The 24,913-nt window shown below is 40.8% G+C and overlaps 1 protein-coding gene across 1 annotated transcript in view; it reads left to right on the top strand.

Moving 5' to 3' along the window:
* Window positions 1-24,913, top strand: part of atg14 (autophagy related 14) — a 44,745-nt gene that overhangs the window by 1,600 nt on the left and 18,232 nt on the right. Inside the window, exons 2-7 of the mRNA XM_063049283.1 lie at window positions 11,931-11,993; window positions 12,174-12,216; window positions 16,763-16,844; window positions 18,995-19,232; window positions 20,263-20,492; window positions 23,004-23,121. Coding sequence (XP_062905353.1) covers window positions 11,931-11,993; window positions 12,174-12,216; window positions 16,763-16,844; window positions 18,995-19,232; window positions 20,263-20,492; window positions 23,004-23,121 — 774 coding nt within the window. The remainder of the gene's footprint in view (window positions 1-11,930; window positions 11,994-12,173; window positions 12,217-16,762; window positions 16,845-18,994; window positions 19,233-20,262; window positions 20,493-23,003; window positions 23,122-24,913) is intronic.

Raw genomic sequence — 24,913 nt, 5'->3', positions numbered from 1 at the left:
CGATTAAGCGTCCCCAAGTGTAAGTTGAGCATAACTGAGTGAACAACCAAAACATACAACAGACGTAGGCCCCCAGGTGCAAACTGCCACGAACAAAACAAGAATACGTAACTTATTCCCTTCACTTTTACCATGCCCCCACTAACGTGACTAGTTACCATAATAAACATTCAGACACAACACAGAATACAATGCAGATAGAGAACAGATACATGGCTCCTACATTCCAGCCCCTTAATTATTACACTAAAATAATTACAACTGCATGCTATTAAGACACAGGAGCCATGGAATCTCAACATTTACACAAAATGTCTTCTTTCTGGTAAGTAGACTAACCTGGATCATGACAAACCAGGTGGTTTCTCTTGACTGCATTCAGGAAAATCTGTCTCGAAGGGCTGCTGCCAAAGCTTATTCAAGTTCAAAACTGGAATCCTGTTAACTGTCAGCTCTGGCCTGGTGTAGTCTCTTCCACCACCTCAGTCTCCTTTCGATGGTTCTTTAACAGTCCGATCCAGCATTGTTCTGATTGCATCAGGTCCATTATTAGCACTGTGAATCACCTGCAATGGCTCCAATGCCTTGGACACGTGCACTCCTATCAGCAGCTCTATCGCTGCCTCAATTTCCAGCAAATGAATATGCTTTAGGTGAGACCATTTCTGAAAATCTCTCTGATGAGTATTTCCCTTGTGGACAGCCATACATTCCTGCATAGAGATGTTAGGCAATTCACAGTAGTTTTCACTGTCTAAGCCAGGCACTTCCAACCCTTAAATGAAGTAGCTACTCACGACCTTCTCTTGACCCATGGTGCATAAAAGAACGTGCTTTCCTTTTCCGAAACAAGAGAAAATCTGCAGATGCTGGAAATGTGTGTTCCTTTTCCTGCCAGGTTGAGGTTGGTCAGGAAACTGTCTGTGCAGAACACTGCTGTACTTCCTTGATCTAGGAAAGCATAAGTAACTGCTGTCTTGTTACTCTTCTTAGACTTCACCTGAACTGGAATTATAGGAGATTTACAATCATGATCACCAGCTCCCTTAAGGCCATTAGTTACCGGGGCATTACTCCCTGCTGTGTTTGATTCATTCATGACTTGTTTTGAATCTGCACCCTTTTCTTCAGAGTGAGTATGAGGTATGTTGGGATGCTTGCCATTGCATACCTTGCATGAATGATGCTTCCTGCAATCTTTGCTGAAGTGTTCCATACACAGACAATGAAAGCTGACACTATTTTCTTTTAGGAAGGCAATCTTCTTGAAATGAACCTTTTTCTCCAGCTGAAAGCGTGAAGTCAAAGTATGTTCACCCTGGAAAAACAGACAAACCCTCTTATTATTTACAGGCTCAGTTTTAGGTTTACTTTTTGCCGTAGCCCCACAATTGTAGCAAAGCTGCTTCCTTTAGCCTTAGAATAAATTTGTGATCCAGTTTTGTTCACACCTTTGCTTACTGCTGGTGGTGTAGTATCGTATACGTTCCCAAACACTGACTGGGTAGCAATCTTCACTCTCCTTTCAATAAAATCACCAATGTCATTGAACGTAACTTTAAGGTTATGCCTTTCTTGCAGTTTACAGACCACCGATCTCCATTTTTCCCTAAGCTTATGGGGCAACTTATTTATGCAATGCTCATATTAGCAGGCATGTCCAACTCGCACATGTCCTGCTCATCTTCCATAGCATTGCAACAGCCTCTTAGAAAAAGACTGTAACCTCGAAGAGCTTTCACATCTTCTGGTTTTATATGTGGCCAAGAAAGAGCGTTTTCCATGTAGCCACAGCAATTTTATGTTCATTACCAAAGTGTTCCTGCAATAAAGCTTGGTCCTTTAGATATCCTTGTTCCTGCCTGGCTTGCTGGCAACTGTTGACAAACTCTCCAGGGTAACCTCCAGTGAACTGTTTGAGAAAATTGAGACAGTCACCATAATCATCAGTCTTGCTTTCAGTGCTATTCTTGAAAGCCCTCATAAACGAATGGTATTACAATAGATTGCCAGTGAAGATTTGAATCTCTCTTTTAGGCAGAAGTGCAATGTGTTGTTGTTGAATCACTAAGCTTGCTATTTCCTTTCACGTCCTTATGGCCTCCAGTGCAGCATTTAGACTTGTATCATCTGAAACACGAGTGTCACCATACTGTAAGTTAATGTCCTCAGAAACATCTTGTGCTATTGGAGATGGCATGGGTTCAGAATGCCTCCTTGGTGCAGACTGAGAGAGAACATTTCTGAACTACCCTTTGGGGTCCAAACTCGTGGCTCATAGACATTTGAGGAACAAATGTATTCACATTGACTTCGAGTATGTTAGATTTTCTCTGTGCTATATCAACATAGGATCTTTTGCCATAGAACTGCCCTGCTAGAGCACCTTTAGCACCCACAGCACTTCAACCCTGCCCATCTTGGCTGCAATTTCTTCCTGCAAGTTAAGTGGCTCCTGGTTTCTCTGAAGCTGTTCTTCCATCTGCTCCTGGTTTCTCTGAAGCTGTTCTTCCATCTGCTCCTGGTTTCTCTGAAGCTGTTCTTCCATCTGCTCCTGGTTTCTCTGAAGCTGTTCTATCTTTTCTGCTCAGTTTCTCCAAAGTCGTTCCATCTTTTCTTCCAATGCGTGTTTATCCTTCAATATTTGTCGTCTTGCACATAACTCAGCTAAATCAACCTCCATTCTAATGTGTGCTGATGAGGTATCAGCCATATGGGATGCTCTGCTAGCAATAGAATCTGCTGCACACACATTAGACATGCTGTCTTCAGGGTATACGTCACCCTGGAAGTCATTAGCTTTATACCTAGTCACAGCATGCTCTGTGGCTTTATAAATATTTTCATTTTCTCCAGCATCTTGACCTTCAACCACACATTTGTTTCACCCATTGTTCAGCCTCTACTGTGACTGTGTTAATAAGTGTATCAGTATGTACAAAGTTTTCAGTCTATGTCAGAGATAAGCATTAAAGACAACAATAAGTTATGTTGCTTAGCAATGTCTTCACAAAGAGTTTTTCAATCATCCAAATGAGAATGTACTTGTGAAGCATGCTGGTCTACATGTAAGAGGTTTCTAATTAATATTAAATCAATAGTTTGTTTAATATCAAAGAAATGTACACAATATACACCCTGAAGTTCTTTTTCTTGGCAGACATCCACGAGTACAGAAGCGTACCCCAAAGAATAAATGACGGTTAAAACATCAGAACCTCTAAGCCCCCCCCTTCCCTTCCTACGCACAAGCAGCAGCAAAACAACGACCCTTCCACAAAAAAGCATCAGCACCTTCCACTCACCAAGCATTCAATCGCAAATCTTTAATCTTTTTATCAAATTTGTTATAGTCCTTTTGAAAGTTGTCAATTCTAGCCGACAGAGCTTTCCCAGCAGGTTTAATTTCTCTCGTAGTCTTGACCTTGAGGTCACTGCTCGACTTGTGTTGTTTACCAAGTGCACAAAGCAGACCAAGCAACAACAATTGAATTCAGATATCGACATTCAAAGTGGTTAACATTTCTACAGAACCAAGCGCTGAACCCTTAGGCAAGCACTGCACTGTAGAGCTTACAGTCCCCAGTTGGTCAGGCAGGGCTGACCATTCAAACTGTGGAATCAACAAAAGGTTGTTACTTGCCACAACCTGCTCCAGGCTGCAGTGCTTCTAATTTCGCAGACACATCCGAATGCTGATGTCTGTTTGGTACAACTGTCAAAAACTTTTGTTGACAGAATGTAACGGTCAATTCTAACCAAACCAAATTGCAGCTGCTGGCGACCCCCATGGATTTGTTGTACTTGTATAACGTGTCCTCAGCTCCAATAATGATAGTTCCAAAAGTCAAAGATATGTATTTGATCCTTTATTAGCAATTAGCAGACTTACAATCTTAAAGTGATGCAACTTAGGAGCACCCAAGTGTAAGTTGAGTGTAATTGAGTGGTCAACAAAAGATACAACATCCATTGGCCCCCAGCTGCAAACTGCCACAAACAAGATGTCACTTATTCCCTTTGCTTTTACCATGACCCCACTTATGTGACTAGTTACCATAATAAATGCACAACACTGAATACAATGTAGATAGAGAACAGATGCCATTCAACCAGCTGATCTATCCCACTCCTGTACACCTCATTACCATCTGAAATTCTGCCAACAGTAGGTGTGTAATTGGCAAATTTACCATTGCCATTTGAGATGTGATTAGCCACACAGTCGTGTGTGTAGAGAGGGTGCAGAGCAGTGGGTTAAACACGTGTTCTGGAGGTGTGCCAGTGTTGATTGTCAGTGAGGAGGAGATGTTATTTCCAATCTGCACTGACTGTGGTTGCCCAATGAGAAAGTCAAGGATCCATTTGCAGAGGGAGGTACAGAGTCCCGGGTTTTGGAGCTTGTTGATTCATACTGAGGGTTTGATGGTGTTGAATGCTGAGCTGTAGTCAATGAACAGCAGCCTGATGTTGGTATTACTATTGTCTAGGTGATCCAATGCCAAGTGGAGAGCCAGCGAGATTCGTAGAGTTATAATGCATGGAAACGTATCCATACCAAACAAGGGCCCTGTCTAAGCTGATCACATTTATTTGAATTTGGCTCATCTTCCTTTAAACCAGGGGTTCCCAACCTGGGGTCCATGGACCCTCGGTTAATGGTAGGAGTCCATGGCATAAAAAAGGATTTGGAACCTCTGCTCTAAACCTTTCCTGTCCAATTTACCAATCCAAATGCCTTCTAAATGTGGTTGTACCTCCCTGTATCACATCCAAATGCAGGAGGATCTAGATAATATACAGACCTGGGCTGATAAGTGGCAAGTAACATCTGCAATGCAGTACCATGCAAAAACAATATCTAACAAAAGAAAATCTAGCTATCACCCCCTGATATTCAATGAGAATAGGTTGAGCGAACTTGGCCTTTTCTCCTTGGAGTGACAGAGGATGAGAGGTGTCCTAATAGAGGTGTATAAAATGATGAAAGGCATTGATTGTGTGGATAGTCAGAAGTTTTTTCCCAGGGCTGAAATGGCTAACACGAGAGGGCACAGTTTTAAGGTGCTTAGAAATAGATACAGTGGAGATGTCAGGGGTAAGATTTTTACGTAGAGAGTGGTGAGTGCGTGGAATGAACGGTGATGGAGGTGGATACAATAGGGTCTTTTAAGAGACTCTTGGACAGGTACATGGAGCTTAGAAAAATAGAGGGCTATGGGTAACCCAAGGTAATTTCTAAAGTAATTACATATTCGGCACTGCATTGTGGGCCAAAGGGGCCTGTATTATGCTGTAAGTTTTCTATGATTCTATATACTATCCATGAATCCCTCAGCATCGACGGCCTGGGGATTACCATTGACCAGAAACTGAATTAGGGTAGCCATTAAACACAATATGGCCATGAGCGGTTCAGAGGCTAGGAATCCTGTCTCCTAATTCCCCAAACCACTGCCAGGCTCAAGCTGTGGGTGCGATGGAAAACCTCTATAAGGTCACAATTCAGCCTCTTTTGCTCTGGGAATAACTGCCCCAGTTTACCTAATCTATTTGTAATTCAATCCCACCAGCCCAGGCACGATCGTTGTGAACCTTTCCTACACCCTCTCTTGCTTAATCACATCCTTCCTATAACATGGCAATGATAACTGCACAGAATACTCCAGGTGTGGTCTAACCAACATTTTGTACAGCATGACATCCCAATTCCCATATACTTCATTGGGAGTTTGAAGAGCTCTGGTATGTCAACAAATACACTCAAAAACTTCTATAGCTGTACCGTGGAGAGCATTCTGACAGATTGCATCGCTGTCTGGTATGGGGGAACTACTGCACAGGACCAAAAGAAACTGCAGAGGGTTGTAAATCTAGTCAGCTCCATCTTGGGTACTAGCCTACAAAGTACCCAGGACATCTCCAAGGAGCGGTGTCTCAGAAAGGCAGCTCCTCATTAATGACCTCCAGCACCCAGGGCATGCCCTTTGCTCACTGTTACCATCAGGTAGGAGGTACAGAAGCCTGAAGGCACTCACTCAACGATTCAGGGACAGCTTCTCCCTTCTGCCATCTGATTCCCAAATGGACATTGAACCCTTGAACACTACCTCACTTTTTAAATATATTATTTCTGTTTTTTGCACAATTTTTAATATATTCAATATATGCTTTCTGTAATTAATTTACTTTTTTTTTCTTCTATATTATGTATTGCATTGAACTGCTGCTGCTAAGTTAACAAATTTCACAACACTTGCCGGTGATAATAAACCTGATTCTGATTTCCTTTATTCAATACTATAGCCAATAAAGGAAAACACCTGTGTTGCCATTTTCACACAACTATATACTTATGGAAGATATTAATGGCAAATCTGTCTCCTGTGAGTGATACAGATACATTTGGAATACAAAGTGGTGTTCAGATGTATTGAAGGGCACTGTGGAAGTTGGTGGCAAAGGTGATGAAACTGACAACTACCACACTAGTGTAGGAAGGAGCACCAATGCAGTTATCAATGTAGTAAAGGGTTTGGGTGAGTTGCAGACGTAATTGAACCTGTCGTTAGTGGCAAATCATATCATCACTTTAACAACTTGTATAAAATAATTTAGCTTAATATCTAACACATTTTGTTATAAAGTTTGCACAGAATATATGAGAAAGATAATTGAAAATGAATTTTCAGAGAAGATGAAAGTTTGAGCTAAATAAAGCAAAAAGCCAAAAAGAAAAAGATGTAATAAGGTGTTGGCTTTAGGTTTTAATCTGTAACTAAACTTGTTTATTTTCCTATAGTTAACTTTTGTGTAACTTTTGTCAGTCTTTCATGAAATGGCTAGGAAAATTAGCACTAGAGGTTTACAAAATAGTAACCACATTAAACCACCCCCACCCTTAATGCGTTTGGACACATATAAGATATAAGTTCAGGAATATTAAGAAAGTTATATTTAGGGAATAGGAAAAAATTTGAATTAAACACACTCCACAGATTTGTCCTTCCTAAAGTGAAATGCATTAAGTCTTACCTCAGTGGTTGGTAAGTTGATGGAGAAGATCCTGAGAGGCAGGATTTATGTACATTTGGAGAGGTATAATATGATTAGAAGTAGTCAGCATGGCTTTGTCAAGGGCAGGTCATGCCTTACGAGCCTGATTGAATTTTTTGAGGATGTGACTAAACATATTGATGAAGGAAGAGCAGTACATGTAGTGTATATGGATTTCAGCAAGGCATTTGATAAGGTACCCCATGCAAGGCTTATTGAGAAAGTCAGGTTGCATGGGATCCAAGGGAACATTGCTCTGTGGATCCAGAACTGGCTTGCCCACAGAAGGCAAAGAGTGGTTGTAGCCGGGTCATATTCTGCATGGAGGTCAGTGACCAATGGTGTGCCTCAGGGATCTGTTCTGGGACACCTTCTCTTCCTGATTTTAATAAATACCTGGATGAGGAAGTGGAGGGATGGGTTAGTAAGTTTGCTGATGACACAAAGGTTGGAGGTGTTGTGGATAGTGTGGAGGGCTGCCAGAAGTTACAGCGGGACATAGATAGGATGCAAAACTGGGCTGAGAAGTGGCAGATGGAGTTCAACCCAGATAAGTGTGAGGTGGTTCATTTTGGTAGGTCAAATATGATGGCAGAATATGGTATTAATAGTAAGACTCTTGGCAGTGTGGAGGATCAGAGGGATCTTGGCGTCCAAGTCCATAGGACACTCAAAGCTGCCATGCAGGTTGACTCTGTGGTTAAGAAAGCTTATGGTGCATTGGCCTTCATCAATCGTGGGATTGAGTTTAGGAGCTCAGAGGTAATGTTGCAGCTATATAGGACCCTGGTCAGACCCCACTTGGAGAACTGTGCTCAGTTCTGGTCACCTCACTACAGGAAGGATGTGGAAGCCATAGAAAGGGTGCAGACAAGATTTACAAGGATGTTGCCTGGATTGGGGAGCATGCCTTATGAGAATAGGTTGAGTGAACTTGGCCTTTCCTCGTTGGAGCGACAGAGGATGAGAGGTGACCTGATAGAGGTGTATAAGATGATGAGAGGCTTTGATCGTGTGGATGGTCAGAGGCTTCTTCCCAGGGCTGAAATGGCTATCACGACAGGGCACAGTTTTAAGGTGCTTGGAAGTACGTACAGAGAAGATGTCAGGGGTAAGTTTTTTACGCAGAGAGTGGTGAGTGTGTGGAATGGGCTGCTGGCAATGGTGATGGAGGCAGATATGATAGAGTCTTTTAATAGGTACATGGATCTTAGAAAAATAGAGGGCTATGGGTAACTCTTGGTAATTTCTAAAGTAAGGACATGTTTGGCAGAGCATTGTGGGCCAATGGACCTGTATTGTGCTGTAGGTTTTCTATGTTTCTATGCTGGAAGTCTTGAACAAAAACAAGTTTTTCAGTCAGTCAGACAGCATCTGCGGAAAGAGAAACAGTTGAGTTTTGGGTCTGTGATTCCATATAAGAAAATGTAGGATCCACTCACACATGAGTGCATGGTCAAACACTTGAGTAATCACATTTTCAAGTTCACCAATGATACAACAGTGGTGATGCTCGTCACCAACAACGATATGATGGTTTATAGAGAGGAGATAGAAGAGATCGAGACCTGGTGCCAAGCAAATACCCTCTCCTTCAATGTCAGCAAGACAAAGGAGATGGTTATTGACTTCAAGACAACTTGCAACGCTCAACCCCCTCTTTACATTGGCAGCACAACAGTAGAAATTGTGAACAGTTTCAAACTCCTGGGAGTATCCCATCTTGCAAAACCTTTCATGCTCCTAGAACACATCCTACATAATCAGGAAAGCTCATCAATGCCTCTGCTTTCTGAGGAGGCTGAAGAGAGCTTGACTATGTACATCTATACTCTTTACCATTCTACAAATGCGCAGTAGAGGGCATCCTAACAAGTTGCATCTCTGCTTGGTGCAGAAAATGCACTGCACCTGAAAGCTTAATATACGGGTAGTCAAAACTGCCCAATGCATCACCGGCATCGGCCTACTTGCTAATAAGGACATGTATACAGAAAGGTTTCCAAAAAAGGGCCAGTAACAACATGAAGAATCCCACCCACCTGCTCATGTACTGTTTGTCCCACTCCCGTCAGGGAGGAGGCTACGTAACATCCATGCCAGGACCACCACCAGGCTGATAAACAATTACTTTCCCCAAGCAATAAGGATGATTTACACCTCTACCCACTAACTCAGTGGAGGAATTCATATATGTTGTATTCTTATGAGTGTAAGTGAACAAAATCGGCTCAGACACCTAGTGCGGATAATGGACTGCCTTCGTACAGTGCTGTCGACAATTGCAACCTCCAAATCTTCATTTTTCATTGTAATATTCAAGATCATTATCGATGCATTCAAATTCTTTGTAGTTTATAACTTATTCAAGTAGTAAAATCGTTTCATTTTCACTCTTGACTGTTTCTGCCAGCTCCAAGCCTGAATGGTTGAAACTGCAGTGAGCCAAACAGTTCTGAATTTTCTTACTACTTATTTCTCACCAACCATCGGTGACAAAAATCGCTGCTTTTTGAACACAAAGACACACACTGAAACTATATAAAAACTTCGCTTGACGCTCAATGTTGTATCTAATGATCACACAAGCACACGGGACTGATGCTAGTTAGGAACTGTTTGGCAAAAGTCTCATGTCCCGATAAAGTGGAGTAGTGTCTCAAATAAACAAAGGGAGTCCTGGCTATTTTCTTGATTTTTAAGTGTTAGACCATAAGATATAGGAGCAGAATTAGATCACTGGCCCATCGAGTCTGCTGCGCCATTTCATCATGGCTGATCAATTTTCTTCCTCAGCTTCAATCTCTTGCTTTCTCCCTATCTCCCTTCATGCCCTAACTAATCAAGAATCTTATTCCCAAATAAGCAGCTGCCCCGATTAACCAATGGCTCAATTAACTGGAATCCGCTGTACTTCTTAATCTTTGAGGTGTATCAACCCTGCACCTTTTGAGTTACCCCCAGAAACTCTAGACATTGCTGTTCTGCTATCATCCCTGCTAGTGTGCCTTTACAATCAACTTTGACCAGCTGCTCTCTCATGCTTCTTTAATCTTCTTACTCTACTCTAATACTGATATATCTGACTTTATTTTCTCCCTCTCAAACTGCAGGGTGAATTCTGTCATATTATGATCACTACCTCTTAAGGGTTCGTTTACCTTACACTTCCAGATCAAACCTAGTTCATTACACATCATATACAAAATTGCCTTTCCCCTAGTGGGTTCAACCATGAGCTGCTCTGAAATGCCTTCTTATAGGCATTCTACACATTCCTTCTCCTGGGATCCAGTGCCAACCATATTTTCCCAATCTACCTGCATATTGAAATCCCCCTCTCCTCTTGATTGTATTTAATTGTATCTATGTTTTTAAATCAATGAAAAGATTAATAAAGAAAAGAAAGAAATCCCCCATGGCCATCATAACATTGTCCTTTTTACATAACTTTTCTACCTTGTAATTTATGCCCACATCTTTGCTATTGTTCGGTTTGATGAAGTTTAATGGAATGGGGGATTCTCAGATTCCTGTAAACAATGAATTAAGTACTATGTCTGTGTCTGAAGTGTGTTTGAATAATGTCTCACAGCTGCTTTCTTTGGAGCAAGATGAGGATTAAAGGTCGCCCAGATCCACATAAGATGTCTCTGGGCTTTTCACACCTTTTGATTTTGACAAAAAGCAGTACCTGATGGAAATTAGACAAAACATTCCTTTTTAATTCAAGCATAAATTTGACAGATGTTCTTATCTTTGTAATTAAGTTGTGGCTCCAGCAAACCAGGAAGGACATTCTTTTCTTTAATTAAGGTGGCTGGAGTGTCTAACAAATTGATTGCACTTTTGTATCAATAGCCCATTGACTTGGCCGGAATGGTTATCAAACTGATTGTTCTCTGTATCAATAGTCTATTGACTTGACCGGAATGGTTCTCAAACTGATTGTTCTCTGTATCAATAGTCTATTGACTTGACCGGAATGGTTATCAAACTGGTTGTTCTTTTGTATCGGTGGCCTTATAACTTCTGACAATTCTGACATCGGGCAGTGAACTTGTAGAACCATCGGGGAGATGAGAAAGGGTCTCTCCTTGATGTCGGGTCCAAGTTCACTCGCCGGCTGAGCTTGAAGAAATAAACGGGTGAAAAGATAAGTAACGATCTTTTTGTGCTGTCGTTATTTGATCCAGCAAAGTTAAGTTTGCATGCTGCTTAGGGAAAGTAACTTTTTAAGTCTGGTGGATCTGGTGTAGAAGCCGGGTAGCCTCTTTCTGTCCCTGATGGGAATGGTACAAGCTGTCCATGAGCAGGGTGGGCAGGATCCTTCATAGTGTTACTGGCCCTTTTCTTTACACCTTTCTGTATGTATGTCTCTGATGGTAGGTAAGCTGATGCCACTGATGTTTTGACTACCCATTGTAGAACCTTTTTGACTGCCACAGTGCAGTTAGCATACCAAGTAGTGATGCAGCTTATTGGGATACTCTCTGCTGCACATCTGTAGAATGATGCTAATATGGATGTGCAAAATCCAGTTCTTCAGCTTCCTCAAGAAAGTAGAGGCATTGGTGAGTTTTCTTGACCACATAGGATGTGTTCTGGGAACATGAATGAGTTGTGTGTGATGTGCGCTCCCAGGAGTTTGAAACTCCTTGCAGTTTCCTCTGCTGTACCACCAATGTAAAGAGGACACAGCAACTCCAAATTTTCAGGTTCCATAGTTGTTTTTAATATGATTTGCTTTGCAATTATGAAATGTTCATTACTCATTGTCTTTAAAAATAAGTGTATATATTGAATAATTAGTGTGTGTTTATGAATTATCAATAATCACTAAATCAAAAACTGGAACTTTTCATTTACCTTAGATATGCTGACAAAATGGAACGGTTAAAGTGCTTCAGAAATGAGAAGGAAAAGTACCAGCAACAGTAAGTACTGATCTTACCATTTTTTTATTTGGAGTACTCATCTACATTTTGCTACAGCATGTGTCTGAGATGTTACTAATTACATTTAGTTCAATATATCTGCTGGGAAATTAAATAATAAATATTGTACTTGTCTGGACCTATATAAGACTGGATTTCAATCCTGTATTTTTTTTTCAGAGTTATAAAAGCTGTTGAAGGGAAGTGGAAAACTGATCAGTTGGTGAGTTTAGTATACAATGCATTTTGTAAATATTTATTAGTAGCTGATATTTGTATGCTCACATTGCTGCACAAAGATTCAGTTCCACCTGAATAATCAAAATAAATTTTTATAACATTTAATAGTTTATATTTTGGACCAATATGGAGCAACCCATCTGATGAATTACTATCCCTAATCTGACTGTAAGCCTGTTGAAAGTTTATGCTGTTTGACATTATTTACTGTTAGTATAGTGTGAATTTTATTCACTCTGCTTCAGCCAAAGACTGAATACTGTAGATTGGCTTAGGCTACTTTATTAGCAGAGTTCTTAAAAAAAAAATGCAACTCAAGCACCATCATTGAACAGCTCCACTTCTGACCCGAAGATAAAGGGATGAACTTCCGCAGAGAATATCTCAGTGGCAGTGTCCTTAGTTTATTTTGATTGACAGCAGTCTATTTTACTTTGTTTTCTAACTCTCCACTAAAGGTCTCTCTCAAGAGTGCCAGTCTGTTTCTTTCCACCACGGAATTTTTTTTCAAAATTCTTTCATTCTGTTAACCCCAGTAGTGGTTCAGGGTAATGTACGTGTTTCTAATATATGCTCAATATTGGGTATTCCCAAGATGTCCTTTCTCCCAGAACCAGAGTACCCAAATAATAATCACTAAATAACTGTTGCTGCTCCTTGAGGTTTTTCTAATATGCTCACACCCCAACCCATCTTTCCAACATTGTTACAGTCTCAGCCACCCAGTCTTCTACATCGAAAAACCATCTTTGCATCTTTACAAAGCATACTGTCCCATTCAGCACACCTAAACACTAAATTTTCAGTCCATAAGATATTGTTACCACAGTTCTAAGGCCAAAATGTGTCTCTCAAAATACTTATAAAATAACATTGTTGAACAACTAGTTTCAAACCTCTGAATCATTTTGTGAATCTGCCATTCCATTGAAACAGACTGAACAATTTCATCGTGTATTTTAAAGTGACATAGCAACATTTTGCCAGTTGTAAAACTCTGTATTCTTTGATTTTCATTTAATTTCCTCTCTAGTGTTTTAGAAAGGGATATGGAAGCTCTTCCTGTTATAGAGAACTTAGACTAACAGCTGAAAATGGTGCAAAGATTCAGTGGGGCAAGTATCTACAGAGAGTATAGTAGGGTTCATCCTTCTGGCCAGTGATCAACAATAACTACAACCTTTAACTCTGTCAACACACATCAAAGTTGCTGGTGAACGCAGCAGGGCAGGCAGCATCTCTAGGAAGAGGTACAGTCGACGTTTCGGGCCGAGACCCTTCGTCAGGACTAACTGAAGGAAGAGCTAGTAAGAGATTTGAAAGGGGGAGGGGGAGATCCAAAATGATAGAAGAAGACAGGAGGAGGAGGGATGGAGCCAAGAGCTGGACAGGTGATTGGCAAAAGGGATATGAGAGGAACATGGGACAGGAGGCCCAGGGAGAAGGAAAAGGGGGAGGGGGGGTTAAAACCCAGAGGATGGGCAAGGGGTATAGTGAGAGGGACAGAGGGAGAAAAAGGAGAGAGAGAAAAAGAATGTGTGTGTATATAAATAAATAATGGATGGGGTACGAAGGGGAGGTGGGGCCTAGCGGAAGTTAGAGAAGTCGATGTTCATGCCATCAGGTTGGAGGCTACCCAGACGGAATATAAGGTGTTGTTCCTCCAACCTGAGTGTGGCTTCATCTTTACAGTAGAGGAGGCCATGGATAGACATGTCAGAATGGGATGTGGAATTAAAATGTGTGGCCACTGGGAGATCCTGCTTTCTCTGGCAGACAGAGCGTAGGTGTTCAGCAAAGCGGTCTCCCAGTCTGCGTCGGGCCTTGCCAATATATAAAAGGCCACATCGGGAGCACCGGACGCAGTATATCACCCCAGCCGACTCACAGGTGAAGTGTCACCTCGCCTGGAAGGACTGTCTGGGGCCTTGAATGGTGGTAAGGGAGGAAGTGTAAGGGCATGTGTAGCACTTGTTCTGCTTACAAGGATAAGTGCCAGGAGGGAGATCAGTGGGGAGGGATGGGGGGGACGAATGGACAAGGGAGTCGCATAGGGAGCGATCCCTGCGGAAAGCGGGGGGGGAGGAGGAAAGATGTGCTTAGTGGTGGGATCCCGTTGGAGGTGGCCAACCAAAGTTCAGGAGCAGCTTCTTCTCCTCTGCCATCAGATGTCATTGTCTATGGACACATGAACAATACCTCACTACTCCTCTTTTGCAGTATTCATTCATTTTTATTGTGACTTATACTAATTTGTTAATCCTGCACTGTATTCTGCCACACAAAAAAAAACTTCACGACATTTGTTAGTGACAATAAACCTGGGCTTCTGAGCTCAGCTTCTGTAAAGATTTGATAAACTGGAAATAATTTTCCTTGTGATAAGAAACCAAAACAAAAATAATCTATCTCACAGTCCATCAAAGGTGGATCTAAAGGGATCATGTAGGGTATAAAGAGAAGACTGACAAAAGGGAACTGTGCAGATGGCCTTAGGTTACAAGTGCATGAATGTTCGTCCCCCCATCCCTCCCCACTGATCTCCCTCCCGGCACTTATCCTTGTAAGCGGAACAAGTGCTACACATGCCCTTACACTTCCTCCCTCACCACCATTCAGAGCCCCAGACAGTCCTTCCAGGTGAGGCGACACTTCACCTGTGAGTCAGCTGGGGTGATATACTGCGTCCGGTGCTCCCGATGCGGCCCTCTATATATTGGCGAGACCCGACACAGACTGGGAGATCGTTTTGCTGAACACCTACGCTCTGTCCGCCAGGGAAAGCAGGATCTCCCAGTGGCCACACATTTTAATTCCACATCCCATTCCCATTCTGATATGTCTATCCATGGCCTCCTCTACTGTAAAGATGAAGCCACACTCAGGTTGGAGGAACAACACCTTATATTCCGTCTGGGTAGCCTCCAACCTGATGGCATGAATATTGACTTCTCTAACTTCCGCTCATGCCCCACCTCCCCCTCGTACCCCATCCGTTATTTATATACACACATTCTTTCTTTCTTTCTTTCTTTCTTTCTTTCTCTCTCTCTCTCTCTCTCTCTCCCTCCTCCTCCTCCTCCTCCTCCTCCTCCTCCTCCTCCTCCTCCTCCTCCTCCTCCTCCTCCTCCTCCTCCTCCTCCTCCTCCTCCTCCTCCTCCTCCTCCTCCTCCTCCTCCTCCTCCTCCTCCTCCTCCTCCTCCTCCTCCTCCTCCTCCTCCTCCTCCTCCTCCTCCTCCTCCTCCTCCTCCTCCTCCTCCTCCTCCTCCTCCTCCTCCTCCTCCTCCTCCTCCTCCTCCTCCTCCTCCTCCTCCTCCCTCCTCCTCTCCTCCCTCCTCCCCCTCCTCCTCCTCCTCCTCCCTCCTCCCTCCTCCCTCCTCCCTCCTCCCTCCTCCTCCCTCCTCCTCCCTCCTCCTCCCTCCTCCTCCCTCCTCCTCCCTCCTCCTCCCTCCTCCTCCCTCCTCCTCCTCCTCCTCCCCCCCCTCCTCCTCCTCCTCCTCCTCCCCCCCCCTTTTTCTCCCTCTGTCCCTCTGACTATACCCCTTGCCCATCCTCCGGGGTTTTCCTCCCTCCCCCTCCCCACCTTTTCTTTCTCCCTGGGCCTCCTGTCCCATGATCCTCTCATATCCCTTTTGCCAATCACCTGTCCAGCTCTTGGATCCATCCCTCCCCCTCCTGTCTTCTCCTATCATTTTGGATCTCCCCCTCCCCCTCCCACTTTCAAATCTCTTACTAAGTCTTCCTTCAGTTAGTCCTGACGAAGGGTCTCGGTCCGAAACGTCGACTGTACCTCTTCCTAGAGATGCTACCTGGCCTGCTGCATTCACCAGCAACTTTGATGTGCGTTGCATGAATTTCCAGCATCTGTAGAATTCCTCGTGTTTACCTTTAACTCTGTATTCCGCTAATAACGATTAGGTTTGTTAAGAAACACCTGGGCAAAAAATTTGTCCTGCAAATTTTGATATCTATATGCATTCACCATTAAAGTTGTTAAAACTTTCCAATAACTTAAGCACTTACATCAGTCCTAAACGAGTGTCTTCTTACTTTATGTTAGAAACCGTACACCATTTAACTTTACAAGAATACAACTGTGAAAAATTTTCTCAATACTTAAATGAGAATAAAGTGAAATGTGTGCTTCCTACTTTAGATGAAGCAAATGATTTTTAGGTGGAAAGTACAACAGAATATGTATTCAAATTGACTCTACTTTTCTAATAGGAAAAGCGAGCAAAAGTTTACCTGTGTTTGAATTGGATATATCAAATTATACTAAGCTAAAAGTTAGCAGTGGAATAATAATATTTTTGTTCTCTTTTACTTTATCTTCTCTTTGTAAAATATTCTCTCCTCTGATCAACAAGCCATGGTTTGCCATCATAAAAACTTTATTGAAGTAAGCATTGGATAATTTTGCAATACGTGGTTATATGAATTGTGTAAATCTTTGGTGTAGATTGTTCTTTGAATTTACCTAGTCTTGTACTGCTGCTTAATTTTCAAACATCCATTTTTATTTTCAGAAATGGAAGATTATGTCTTGTCAGATAAGGATTGAACTATTGAAAGATGCAATTTGTTCAGGAAATGAAGAAGTACAAAAAGGTACAGAAGTCTTTAATTGAATCATATTGAATTTATTTCTTACATCCTTCACGTATGTGAGGAGTCACGGTCTTTACGTTAGGTCTTTTGTCTGAATGTGCAATGTGCAATTTATAGTATGTACAGTAAGATATACAACAGAACAGGCAAAATAGCTTAGAAATACAGTTGTGTTACCGTGGATTAATTAGTCTGATGGCCCAGCTGTCCCAGAGCGTGGGCCTGGGCTTTAATGCTGCAGTAACATTTCCTGAATGGTAGCAGCTGGAACAGTTTGTAGTTGGGGTGACTTGGGTCCCCAGTGATGGTGGGGGGTTATATGGGAGGCAGGGTTTAAGGTTCGGCACAAAATTGTGGGCCGAAGGGCCTGTACTGTGCTGCACTGGTCTATGTTCTATGATCCTTTGGGCCCTTTTTACGCACCTGTTGCAGTAAATGTCCTGAATAGTGGGAAGTTCACATCCATAGATATGCTAGGCTATCCGCACCACCCTCTGCAGAGTCCTGCGATTGTGGGACCATACCAGGCAGTGATGCATCTAGCCAGGAGGAACTGAAAGCAAATCAAAGAGTGCTGAAAATACTTGGCAAAGCAGGAAATACAAAAAAATAGTCTATGTCCCATTCTGTTATTTGCAATGTGTTGCCAATTTTAGTGTTAAAGTTAACGAGTTAAAGATTCAACTACATTGCAATAGAAACTGAAACAAAATTCCAAAGCAACAATCTGTTTTTAATTTGTGTATGTTTCTTAACTAGTTCATTTTTATATTCAAAGAAATAGCACTTATTCTACATTCACATAAAAAATAGCTAATTAAGAAACTAATTGGAGGCAAATAACATTTTGTCACCAAGAAACTGTGGTAAATAACTTACTAACTGTGCAAAGTCCAGATTAACTAAAGTCATTTTTACGGAATATAACTGAATCTGTGCAATTAGAAATGGTAAGTGGACTTCAGGCTGTAACTGCTATAATCTGCTATTTCATTTATTGTGTGGCTATTTTAAAAAATTCTTCAGTCATTTCAATCCTTTAAATAAAAAATATCTTCATAAATCTTCATTTAGAAAACATTCATAGGTACTCTATTCTTTCTATCGTATATTCCTAGGCTGAGTCCATGCTCTGTAGATTGCTTTCCTGAAATTTTTAAATGCTACCTCTTGAAAGTGCAGTAAGAGGTATAAATGTTAAGAACAACAACTCCTCTTCTCTGTTTGCTTTTGTTTGGACTCATTGTACTTGAGTCTTTGGCTCATTTCCCTCAGCCTTTAGCTTTGGGATGGCAGGGCTATGGGAGAATAGACACCGCTTGAGCTCTCACATTGTCAGGGTCCCTTTAGCCCAATACCTGCTCCTACTACTACTCAGCCTTGCGCCTATTTTCCTGGTTATTACTTCTGGACTCACTGTTAAGGCCCTTCTTATCACTCGACCCTTCTCAATTTGGCTTGCTTGCCATCTTTCTGGCTTGCAACCCCCACCCCGACCACATCATTGCCCAGAGTTGACACCATACTCCATTATTGCTTCTCTTAAAGCTGCCTTCTTGATGCTTTTCACCCCACAGATGTGAGACTCCTTCTGTCCACAGATAAAGTCTGGTCTGCTAAGTATCCTCAGCGTTTTCTGGTTTTATTTCAAATCTCCAGTGTTTTTAGTTATTTGCATTTTAAAGTGAACATCATAATCTCATTTATGACATTGAAGCTTAACCAGTATGCAAGTAATCATTGTAAATAAATTGCTTGCTGACAGGCTATCTCTGACAGGAGCTTTATTCGTAAACTATCATGTGACAGAATAATGCGATATTCCTCTTATTTCTACATTTAGAATAATGGAACAGTTCTATGAACTGCATCTTTTTAAGTTCCCAAATTGGTTTCAGAGTAGTTATTTTGCTTCGTACACATTAGCAGCAATTTCATTATTTCACTAAGTTTAAAGAGCAACATCTAAATGAGACCCTCTAGCAGAAGCCAGGTATAAGCATGATGTACTGTCCAGGATTAAAACAGCGCTGACCAAGAACAGGAGGTAGTTGTGGAACGCATTAAAGGAAAACATTAAGAAATATATGTTTTCCTTAATGGAAATTTGAAGAAAGTTTAAAAAAAAAGAATTTTATTACTAAATTTAGATGCAGAACTGGTATGTAAAAATCAGGAAGACAACCAAAAGTTGCAACGACGGGCCCAACGACATCATGAGAAAAAGGACAAGATTCAGAGGCATATACGAAAACTGAGTGACTTAGTTGAGAAGAAAAACATAGAATTTTTGAATTATCAGGAACACCTTGCTCGCAACCGTTGGACTCACATCCTAGAGTTAACACGTGTGATTTTCCCATTACAAGAAGTGAAAACAGGAATGAGGTAAGAAGCATTAAGACTACAATTGGATATTCTTTATATATGTTTATATAACTGGATTACCATGAATGTAGACCAATGATACAAAGTCATCAGTTTAAAATGTATTGCACAGCTGAGGCTTTTTAATTCGTTGCCAGAATGTGAACACCACTAGGATTGTCAATTATAATTGCAATTTTTTTACTGTTCTTTACAGTGTGGTGGTTTGCACTGTCTTAATCTGCTCCAGTCTTTGATTGAGGAGCTCCATTATTAACACCATGATAATATTCTTTGGTAGTTTATTTTCATAGCAAGATGCTGTGTAATCTTGGGAGATAAACCTGTAAGGGTAGAGTTTCCATGTGCCTGTTGCCCTTATCTATTTAAATGGTGGTTCTTCCATAGAAATTTTGGTGAGTTGTTGCAATGATTGGTTTCAACAGATGGCATTGATCATTGAGTATTGTGTGATCTGTGTTCAAAGAATGAAGGTAAGAGTACTTTATCACAATACTGATTTAAGCCTTTAGATGCTGGAAGGACTTTTAGGGGTTGGTAGATGGATTAGATGCTGCATATTCAGCCTCTGATCTGTATTTGGAGCCGCTGTAATTTTGTGGCTGATCTCATGAGTTTCTGGACAATGATACCTCCCAAGAATATTTCCCCTTTCCGTTGCTTTAGCTCTCTTTGGTCCTTCCTTAGTAAGATTAAAAGTGCATGTAATTGGGTCTATTTGAACAGAAGGGAGAACTCTACACACATGGTCAGGCATTAGATAGTTCTTTAAGGCAGTGATCCATTGTTTTTGGATCCCAAAACAGTATTTTGAGAACCTTACATTTTAATTGAAAATCATATCAATTGTTAATTCAGTTAATGTTTTTAAAATGAAAACTCTTGCGGTTTTTAACTTTCATACAAACCCTATTTAAGTATCATATTTGGTTCTCAAAGTAACCTTTATGATTTAGCAGAACCATCCATCAAAGTAACTTTTTTAGCATGAAATGTGACTTTCCATTCAGCTTTTGATTTTTACTGCTAGAGATCCAGCAGATACACCATTTGAATCTGACAGTGGCATGACCTCTAGTACCGTAAGTGAGCTGGCAGAGGCAAGGAGAACCACTTATCTCTCTGGAAGATGGATCTGTGATGATAACAATGGAGAAACTAACATTGGGATTGTAGGCCGTTGGATATACCTGCCCAGCAATGGGGATTATTCTGCTTACTATAACTGGGTGGAAGAGAAGAAATCTGCACAAGGGCCAGGTGAGGTTTTCATGTGTGTTTTATTGTACTTAATGACATGTGTCTTACCCAAGTTAACTTTTTTTTAATACGTAGAAATTCAGATAGGGGTTCAGTCAAAATGTGACCAATGTGTAATCATTTATTTTCTTTCTCTAAGGGCTATTAGAGAAGTGTAGCTGGGCAAGTCAGAGTAATTATGCAAAAGGATCAGACTGCCCATCTTGTAAATGATTAGTCTCACTCTGCTTGACTAAAATGCGAAACTGAAATGGTGCATTAGAGCAGTAGTGTGCCAGTGCAGCACTTTAAGGTACATTGTGTTTACAGAATCTAATGTCTGTTTAACTTGGAATGCCTAACACAGACTATATAATTTTTATATTTGCCTTATTTTAGTAAAGAAAGAACTCTCCCATCCATTTCACAAAAATAATCAGCTTTTGAAAATCAAACACAGATGTTGGAAGTCTGAAGTAAAAACAAAAAATGCTAGAAATACAACAGATCAGTCAAGTTATTTACTCATCAAGATAGGGAACAGAGAAGGTAGGAAATGGAAATGAAGAGAACAAAGATACCATCTGTGGTAGGTTGAGATCAAATGATTTAATGTAGCAGATCAAATCATGTAATGCTTCTGTGTCTGTGTAATGTATTGCTAGTGCTACGACGATAGGGAATGTGCAGGAGGGCAAACTACGAAGAGGAAAAGGAAAACCTGAGCCAAAATGACAAGATGCAGAAATGTCCGGTTCTTACACAAATAAAAAGAACAATTGAACAACTTCAGTTGGATAGTTCAGTGTTGAGTCCAGAAGACTACAGTGTGCTGAGATGGAAAATGGGGAGTTGTTCCCTAAGCTTGCATTGGGCCATACTTAATAGAGCTGGAGGTCATAGATGGATAGGTCAGAGTAGGAGCAGGATTGTGAATTAAAGTCAACTTATGACAATTTCTGTTTAAAAAGTGATCATCATTGCACAATCTGACTTTTCTGTTATTCTTTAGTACAATTATATATGTAAGCTTTATATGCCTATGTCACTCGTGATTTCCACACAACGTTGCTTTGGGAGGTGTAAAGGTACATGTGTAAATCAGTGATGCATATTTGTCATCTTTACATAAAGCTATTCCTTGTGTATCCAGGTTCAGAGTTACATACTGTTTTTGTTTTATAGCTGGTTTAGACCATAAGACTGGAACAAAAGGCCATTTGTCTCCATTGAGTTTGACCTGTCATTCTATGATGGCTGATTGATTATCCCTCTCAACCCCATTCTCCTTCCTTCTCCCCATGACCTTTGACACCCTTACAACTCAAGAATCTATCAACTTCTGCTTTAACTATACCCAATGACTGTGCCTCTACAGCCATCTATGGCAATGAATTCCACACATTCACCATCCTTTAGCTAAAGAAATTTCTCCTCATATCTGTTCTAAAAAGATGTCCTTGTATTCTGAGGCTGTGCCCTCTAGTCTTAGACTCGCCCACGTTAGGAAACATCCTCTTCAAGTCCATTCTACCTAGGCTTTCCAATATTCGATAGGTTTCAATAAGATTACCCCCCCTCCCCCCCCCCGCATCCGTCTTCTAGACTCCAGCAAGTACAGTACTAGAGCCATCAAATGCTCCTCACTCATTAATTCTTTCATTCCTGGGATTGTTTTTGTGAACCACTTATTCATTCTCCGGAATGAAGGCAGACATCTATTCACCATCATCCTCAGTGTACCTGCAACTGCCTTTGTATTTAAAGAAAGGGCCTTTTAAAGATCAAGACCTCTAACCTGCCACACAACTCATGGTACAGGACAGCAGTAGTCACATCCCTCCTACATGCTGCTGAGACTTGGACCAGCTACCGTGGCATCCCAGGGCGCTACAGACATAACACTAGTAGTGCTTCTGTAAAAATGAGCAGCTTCAAGTTCTTGCACATCACCATCTCAAAGGTTCTAACCTGGCCCCAATACATTGATGCAGTCACGAAGAGGGCTCTACTTTGAGAGAACATTACAGCACAGTACAGGTCCCTCAGCTCACGCTGTTGTGCCTACTTTTTATTTTAATCTTGAACACATTCATGCTTTACAGCTTTGCAAGAAAATATAGTGTTAATTTATTTCTGTCTCAATGGCTTACAGTCTGTTGAGGGTGTACTTGTGCATCCATAAGAGATCTTCCAAGCAGCTTCCAAGATTTCAGTGTGACTGCACCATTGAACTCCTTGGCATACCTATGTTTAACTGTTCCCTTGTTGGCAGCTGTGGCTTGTCCTGTAATTTTCTCCCTTTATTCCTTGAAAAGATTAGTAGTAAATTCTGTTTCCTCTTAGCTGCCTGTCCTAATTTCTCTGACTTTATGTCAAAATTTATTTGATAACACGATTGTTGAAGCATTATGCTATATCTTACAGTATTCTATTTAGTCAGCATCTTCAAGTGTTTGATACTATTAAAGATTATTAATTGTGTTTTTAAACATTTGTCAGTTTATATCTTGGCTTGTATTTCTCACGCAGATATGGAACAGAGTAACTCTGCATTTACCATCAGTGCAGCTTTGTGCTTTGCCACTCAACTAGCAAACATACTTTCTCACATTCTTGATGTAAATCTTCCCAAAAGACTTTGCAACAGGCAAGTATTGTAAAGTCATAGTAGTAAGTACAGTAAATCTTCGTCATGCATATTGAACTCTACTTTGAATTGAAAATTGCTTTTTTATTTGTTTAAGCTAAATCCAATAGCAATTGAACTAATTCTTGAAATCAAGAATGAGTATATTCAAGGTGGTAAACATGAAGAAATACCTTAAGATACCTACTTTGCCTAAGGGAAGGGGAAAGTTCTGTGGTTCATCTTTCTGGGATTCGTTGTGAGTTCTGACAGTAAACAAATGTGTGTTAGAAATGCAGTCAATTTTGCAGTAAGTAGAAACTGGTGCCCCCAGATACATTTTTTTTTCATTTTGTGGTCTGGGAAGAAACATCTCTGTACTGACCTGTTTTATTATAATCTGCATTGGTTAATCATCATTAATATGAATTAAACTTGGGACCTAATCATATTCATATTTCAGGTCCTATCCATGTTATGTTTTTACTGACTTAACTCAGAAGAATGCAGGTCAAAATTTATACCCACCCAGAACAACCCCCTTTGAGCAGGTTTACTGTGTGGCAAATCATCTGAAGAATAGTCTGTGGCACTGGAAGGATTGAAAATAAATCCTAAATAAATGGAAGATAAAAAAGTGAAAAAAATGAGGAATTAGAAAAATTGCATTCCTTGAGATCGGTAAAAACAAGACTTTCTGTGGATTTGGATGTAAGGAACATGTAGGGAATATCTTTGTCACTCTCGGTCTGAGTTTTGTCTTGGTTGTGGAGCATTGAAGTAGATTACTATTAACTTAGTTTTGGCCAAAGATTAATACTTGTATCATCTGAAGTACATGCAAGTTAAGGAGAGAGTAGACCACTTAGCTCTCAAGCCTGCTCTGCTATTGAACATGTTTACAACTGGTTTGTTCGTAACTTCAGTCTGGCTGTTCCTCTATCCATTGGTAACCTTTCACCTTGTTGCTTGTTAAGTATTAACCTATCACTTTAATAAAACTTGCAGAGTCTGCTTCAACTGCCCCTTGAGGAAGTGTCCCAAAGACTCGTAGTCCTTGGAGGAAGAAAAACCTTCTCATCTGTCATAAATGGGCAACTCCTTATTTAGAAACAGTGACATCCAGCTCTAGACCCTTTTGCAAGAGGAAACATCTTTCCAATTCCTCTTTTTCAGTACCTCCGGATATTATGTTCCAATCAGATCTTTTCTAACACTTCTAAACTCCAGAAGATATAAGCTTAGTTTCTTCACAAGATATCTTGTCCTTTCCATGGTTAGGCTAGTAAATCCTCTCTGAACTTATTCCAAAGCCTTATCAATTATTCCTTGAATAGACAGACTAATACTATTCACAGCACTCTTTATTTGATACCAATTCGAAAACAACCAAATATATTCTTCCTTTTGTATTCAGTTTTCCTTGCAATAAACAGTGATATTGTTAACTTCCCCTGATTGTCAGGGCATGAAGGTATACGGGAGAAGGCAGGAGATTGGGGCTGAGAGGGAAAATGGATCAGCCATGATGAAATGGCAGAACAGACTCAATGGTTCTCATTCTGCTCCTATATCTTATGGTCTTTATTCTTATATTATTGTTTGTAGTAACTGCAAGCTAAATTTTCGGGTCACCAGTTGGATTATTTTCCTATCATAATGAACGTTTTCAGATTTTTCCCACAAATACAAAAGTAGAAAGAATATATTTAAGTTACTGGAATTAGTAACTTAATGTTAACTTTAAATTAACTTAAACGTCTGCCTCAACAACTATTGCCCAGTGGCACTCTCATCTACTGTGATGCAATAT

The sequence above is a fragment of the Mobula hypostoma genome, chromosome 1 (assembly GCF_963921235.1).
Source record: "Mobula hypostoma chromosome 1, sMobHyp1.1, whole genome shotgun sequence".
Taxonomy (NCBI): Eukaryota; Metazoa; Chordata; class Chondrichthyes; order Myliobatiformes; family Myliobatidae; genus Mobula; species Mobula hypostoma.
Note: the sequence above shows the minus strand (reverse complement) of the source record. Positions and strands in the feature narration are given on the sequence as shown.